The sequence below is a fragment of the Chrysochloris asiatica genome, unplaced genomic scaffold, assembly GCF_000296735.1.
Source record: "Chrysochloris asiatica unplaced genomic scaffold, ChrAsi1.0 scaffold00298, whole genome shotgun sequence".
In the NCBI taxonomy this organism is placed as follows: Eukaryota; Metazoa; Chordata; class Mammalia; order Afrosoricida; family Chrysochloridae; genus Chrysochloris; species Chrysochloris asiatica.
The window spans coordinates 687,914-694,396 of NW_006408816.1; the positions used below are offsets into that span (position 1 = coordinate 687,914).

At 40.9% G+C, this 6,483-nt stretch overlaps 1 protein-coding gene across 1 annotated transcript in view; it reads left to right on the plus strand.

Moving 5' to 3' along the window:
- Positions 1-218: 218 nt before the first annotated feature.
- The window catches only part of LOC102817604 (1,4-alpha-glucan-branching enzyme-like), a 477,609-nt gene continuing 471,344 nt past the window's right edge, over positions 219-6,483 (plus strand). Inside the window, exon 1 of the mRNA XM_006874745.1 lies at positions 219-445. Within this exon, the coding sequence (XP_006874807.1) occupies positions 312-445 (134 nt within the window). The 5' untranslated portion in view covers positions 219-311. The remainder of the gene's footprint in view (positions 446-6,483) is intronic.

Genomic DNA, 6,483 nt, shown 5'->3' on the forward strand with positions numbered 1-6,483 from the left:
GGGTACAAGGCTGGGGAAGGAACTGCGGTTCGCTTTGGTCTCCAGGTGCCAGCGCGTGAAGTGGGGTAAGCGTTTGCCCGCTAGGGACGTGCGTCTCGGGATAACTGCCGGTCTCGCTCCTCCCAGCAGGAGGGGGAAGGGGAGGTAGCCAGAGGGCCGGGCGGTCACCCTACCGGCTATAAAGGGCCCCGGGTCTCCAGGGGCTCGCTAGCGCCCTCCGGCTCCGCCCTCGCCACCTCCCTCCAGTTCCGCCTCTCGCTCAGGCCCTACTCGACCCTCTCGGGCCTCGACTACTCGGGCTGCGGAGGAAGATGGCGGCTTCCGAGGCTCATGCAGATAGCTCCGAGGCTACGCTGGCTGCTGCCCTGGCGGACGTGCCCGAGCTGGCCCGGCTTCTGGAGATTGACCCGTACCTGAAGCCCTTCGCTCCGGACTTCCAGCGCAGGTACTACCCGACTATACCCAAACCGCCTGCGTAGGTTCTAGGCCGGACCTGCCCCGCAGCCTCGGCCCCGGCCAAGAGCGCCAGCCCCTCCCCGGAGCACAGGCCCCACCTCCGCCCCGCCTCGCAGGGACGAGCCTTGGTGGGTGGGCGTTGAGTGATTTAGGTAACTGGGTCCTGTAACTTCCGGAGTTGTGGTTTGACTGGAGCCCAGTGTAACCATGAAGCTCAGTTACTGTAAACTTAAACTTCTTCCTCATTCCCTATCCCCTCCATCCCTTTTGTGCTTTTAAGTACGTGCTTGACTCCCAGCACTCGTTTCCTCTAGTACTGTTGGGGATTGAGACTACATATACCCCAGCGTTTATGATATTTACATGACCAGAGAGCGCTCCTAGGAATTAGTGTGTGAATAACACTCTGACTGGTGTAATTGTGCAGTTAAACTTTTTTTGGTTATTTCATCACATATGTTGTGATTTTATATGTAACAGGAATCTTCCAGAAAAGCACTATTTGCCTTAAATTTTGTTCCTTCCTTGTTAATAATTCCCTATCTCAGGCAAGATTGTCTAATATAAGTCACTTTTTTTTTTCCTTCTCTTTCTCCTTTGGACCGGTCATCTATGAGTAAACTTACAGCAACATTTGGTCTTGTCTATTATTGCCGTCCTGAAGAGAAAGAAATGTGAGGAAAGTTTAACTTCCAGAAATCAATTTAGAATTTTTTCGTTTTAGTTTATGAAGTCCTGGTGTGGCGCTGTAGGATAAACACTAGACCTCAAGGTCGGTTTGAACTGCAAAGTCGGTGGTTCAAACTCACCAGCCCCTCCTCAGGAACCCTATACAGGGTCACTCTAAGTCGGAACCAACTGGACTCATTTAATAACAATGACAGTTTTAGCTAGTCGTCTGTCACACTGTTGTTAATTGGCTTACCACACTTTAGTTGCTGTGATAGTAATTTCACTGTTGTCGATAAGTGTTGTCCAGTCAGTTCAGACTCATAGTGACCCTTGAAGTTAGCAGCCCGTTTCATAATCATTGTGCTACGGGAGCTCCTTGGATTAAAAACAAAGATTGAAATATGGCAATCTAAAGTTAGTGACGCTTTAAAAAACTTTTTATCATGTGTTTATAATGGTGACACATTTTTGTATGTGTTATAAAATGACAAAATATTTCTAAAAGAAGAGTTCTGAAATAGACATTTTATCTAGATTGCCCTTTCCTATTAAAAAAAAAGTGATAAAAATTAGACAAACATCCCTTGTTAAAAGATAATTTTCATGTGTTTCATTTCCAAATCCATTGAGATAGAAGTAATTATAATTCTCTTTTATGGTTTGTCAAAACTAATGAGAAGGACAAAGGCCAAAATAAAGAAGTGTGAGAACTCCAGTGTTCTTGGTGAAAAGACTGGTCAAATGGGCCCTAGTGCCTCACTTTGACCTGGATTTTCCTTCTGGCTTTGGTTCTGAGTAATTGCTATTTTCCAGCACACATGTCCCATTTAGGCATATCAAACAGTAATTTGGCATTTGGCAGCAGTAACTTCTACTGTTAACACTTTGAAAAATAAAAATTCCCCTTTTACACGTATAAATTGGTTTGCTACACTTACCACAAGTAAGATTTAGCTACTTCTCTTATTTTCTTTTTATTTCTAGTAATCTACAAGGGCAGTTTGTCTTTGACCTAGCACAAATACACAGTCAATCGTTTAGGTGCAAAATATAGTTACTAAGGAGTGAAAAAACAACAACAACAGAGGTACAAACAGCAATATATAATTGGTGATGTTGTTTAGTGCTGTGGAGTCAGATCATAGAGACCCTGTTTGAGGCTTCTGAGAAATGACTTGGGGGTTTGAACAGCTGAATTTGAGTTTAGCTGTTAGTGCTTATCCAACTGCACCACATCAGAACTCCAAGATTTGTAATGTTATTATTAAGTGCCATTGAGTTGGTTCTGATCCATAGTAACCCTGTATAGGGTTTCTGAGGAGCGGCTGATAAGCTTGAACCGCAAACCTTTCAGTTCAAACTGAATTTTCAGTCCAGTGCATTAATCCACAATGCCACACCAGGACGCCAATAGAAGGAGGCAATATTTTTCTGTTTAATGGTTGGCCTTTTCAGTCCCTTGTTTGGGTAACTTTTTATTGTGAATTGAGTGAAGATTTACCTAGAAGATCATCAATTTTACATTCAACATATCATACACTTTGTTTCATCTTGATAGCAATCCCCTCCATTAACAACAGTTATTCCACTTCCACTCTTTCTTTATTTCCATTCCACCCCCCTTCTTAACCCATTGAACTTTGTCTGTAGGTAAGTGTTACCTTTTTGACCTTGAGGGACTGATCATTCTATGCCTTACTACTGGTATATACCTATGTGAAGTTGTGGGTTAATGTGCCAGTTATATGCCCAACATGAGTCAGTCTTAGGGTCTGCTCATGGCAGTCACATCTAGAAAAGTGAAAACTTCTTTTTTTTTTTTTTTAATTTAATGCTTTATTGTGAATTATGTGATAATTTACATGGGAGAACATTAGCTTCACAATGATCCCATCGGATATTGTACCTTGTCATGGTTACAATCCCCTCCATGCATCATCCACCAATCAAAGGGCATACCCCGCAAGCCTGCCTCCCGGTTGTCAGCACACAGCCCCTCGCCCTCTCTGGGTCTGAAGTCCCCAGCCGCTCCATCTCTCCGCGTCATTGTCTCTGCCTCCATCTTTGGCATCACTGCTTCTCTGGGTAGGGTTCCGTCCTCCGCTTTTCTCCCTTGATGGTCCCAGGGACCTCCATCCTAGACTGCTAAGTTAATCACTCCCCTCCTTTTGCTACAAAACGTCTACCTTTACATTTCCAGCCCTTACAATCATTCCTGATAACAATTACTCACTATTGTATCAAAAGAGACCTATCCTCATCTCCTTTTGTCAGCCCGCCTAGACAGATTGGATACTACTCAGTGGAGATTCTACCTTGCTCCATGCCCTCTGGATCTAGGTTCTCTCTTGAAAGCTTGTAAGCCAGTCACATCTTGCTTCTGTAAACCCCCAACCCCCATCTGGGTAGCCAGTGTCGAAGTTGCCCATCCCTGTCCTCTCCGTGTATGGAGGGGGTGAGAATGATCCTCGCTGTGAAGATTTGATCCCTCTTTTGAGCTACTGCATCCATAGGTGTAGATCAAGTTCATCAAATTGTATCAGATTATTCTTTTTTTCCTCTTCTAGTTGAGCTCTGTTCATCCTGGAAGACTTCATTTTGAAACATTTTTCTAATAATGGTTGTTGTTGTTAAGTGCCATCAAGTTGTTTGGAACTCATAGTGACCCTGTGTAGTACGGTTTCCAAGGAGTGGCTGGTGCATTTGAACTGCCAACCTTGCAGTTCAAACCAACTTTGTGGTCTAGTGCTTATCCTATAAGTACCACACCAGGCATGGAATAAAAAGCATGTTTGACAATGCACTGTGTTCTTATAGCTTTTGTGTAGCAGTGAGTCACATCCGTTGACATTATATTGGCCAACCCAAGTCAAATATGACTTCTGAGAGTATAGAACAGAGAACTGAACATTTGTGAGCAGCCCTAATATAACAGAGTTGCAATGACACACAAACTTATATACATATGTGATCTTATTTTTGTTCTCTGATTTAGAGTATTGAGCCCTGGCATGGCACTGAAGGATAAGCTCTGGAATGGTAACTGTGAAGTTGGCAGTTCAGACCTACCAGCAGCTCTCAGAAACCCTGTGCAGGCTTACTGTGACTTGGAACCGACTGGACAGCACACAACAACAACAACTAGGTTTCTAGTTTATTGTTAAATGCAATCCACTGCTTATCCTACAGTGCTACACCAGTACTCAAGTTTATAGGTTAGTGAATAGGAACTACACATTATGCTATACGCCAGTCTGGGACTTACATATTTTAAGAAGTGGTTTAATATATAATATTATAGCATTATAATTATTTATGAAATTAATAAGGTTACAGTTTTCCAAAACTCATACACAATTAAAACAAACCAAAACCAAGCTAAGTAGTTTCCTACTCATAGCAACTGCACAGGGTAGATTAGAACTGCCTCAAAGTTTCCAAAGTTGTATATCTATGGATGCAGACTGCCACTTCTGACTGGTGGGTTCAGACTGCTGACATTTTGGTTAGTAGCAAAGTGCCTTAACCACTGTGCTACCAGAGTCCCTCACTCATTGCTGTCAAGTCAGTTCTTATACACAGAGATCCTTGTTGTTGTTGTTGTTAAGTGCTGTCGAGTTGATTCCGACTCATAGAGACCCTGTATAGGGTTTCCAAGGAGCAACAGCTGGTGAGCTTGAACCACTGATCTTGCAGTTCAAATGACTTTGCAATCTGACGCATTAGCCCACAGCGCCACACCAGGACTTCTTAGATGGTGATAAAAGGCCCCAAAGCTTATGCACTTCCTATACTTACTTACTCCAGAAAGGCAAGACAGATGCTTTGAGAAAATAAATTTTTGAATGTTGTTTCTAAAGATGAAAGGCACAACAATAACAAAAATGTTCTTTTTTTTTTTTTTTAAACAAATTTTTAAATAAATGACCTATTTTGTAAGTGGCATGCCACAATCATTGGAATTACTGAAGACAGTGTATGACCAGGTTATTAATAACATAAGAAAAGGTACATTAAAATGAAGACCGGACTCAGAAAAAAAAAAAAAAAAAGTCATGTGCTTTAATTACATCTATCAATAATAAAGTCATTTCTAGACATTGGGAGAAAGTGCCTGAAAAATTCCCTCTGAACAAACGCTGTTAAATCAAAATTAAACAAATCTGTATTTAAGATATGGAAAAGATATTGACAGTCTGTTTACTTAGCATGCTGCCTTTTTTTAAGTTAGTGTTTATGTACACATAAACTCTTACGTTCATACTTCTCCCCATCATTCACAAAATCATATGAAAAGTTTCATAGTCTCTTAACCAAACTCAGTCCACTATCCTTATTATCATTACTATTTTTGCATGACATTAATATTTCTTTGGTTAAGAGTTTCTTCTACATGGATATTTTTTAGAAACTTGATTCTCACTTTTTAGTGAAGGGGTAACAATGTAAATAACAACAGAGACCTGACAGCTGACAACAATAGCAAGGTTGAGAATGGAGGAAATTTTTGTGAACCCATGTCTGTTAATTATTTCAACTCTCTAGGGGGCTGCTTCAGTTTCCTGGCTCATAAGCGCAGTTTTCTAACTTTGGCTATGTGCTTTCTATTAAGAATTCTACCTTGTTTTAGTTTTGAGTTTTTCTTTTCTGACAGGTTTCATCTTACACAGGTTACAGCTTTCACAGATTTCCCAGTGCTTAGTTAGAAATAAAAATAGCTTTTACTTTGGTAGTTAATTAGCATTGGACTTTTTGTGTTTTTTTTTTTTTTTTCATTTGGTTTATTAGGAACCACACCAAAAATTAATTCTCCCAGTACAGAAGTTTTACACCAGACTGAATGGGGCATCCCTCAGCTGTTTGTGAAAAATATTAGAAATTCTAGAAGACAGGGAATAATCTGAAGATTATAAGATGCATTCAGGATGCTGTACATGAATCTATGATGCATTTGCTCCTTATAGCTGACACTGGAGTCTTAATTCCGGTCACTCCTGAATTCTCTAAAGTGATGATCAAGTGGCTCTGACCTCTTCTTGTTTTCAAAGTACCTTGAAATGACTCAGTATTTTAGTTTGGTTTTGTCTCTAGCACCTTCTGCTACACCTCCTGAGAAATGAATATGTGGCACTTCTTACAGGGTTCAGTTCAGCTCCCACCATGCTGGGTCCTAGTTAGTCAGTGAGAAGATAATACAGTTTATGTGAAATGCACTGTAGTTTTAAAATCGATAGATATATCATGCTGCTATTATTTGAAAGCATATATTAACTTTCTGTTATACATTTATAGATATTAGAGGAAAACATGAATGCTTTCTTTGGAGATAATTGTATATACCAGGCACCTTTCATT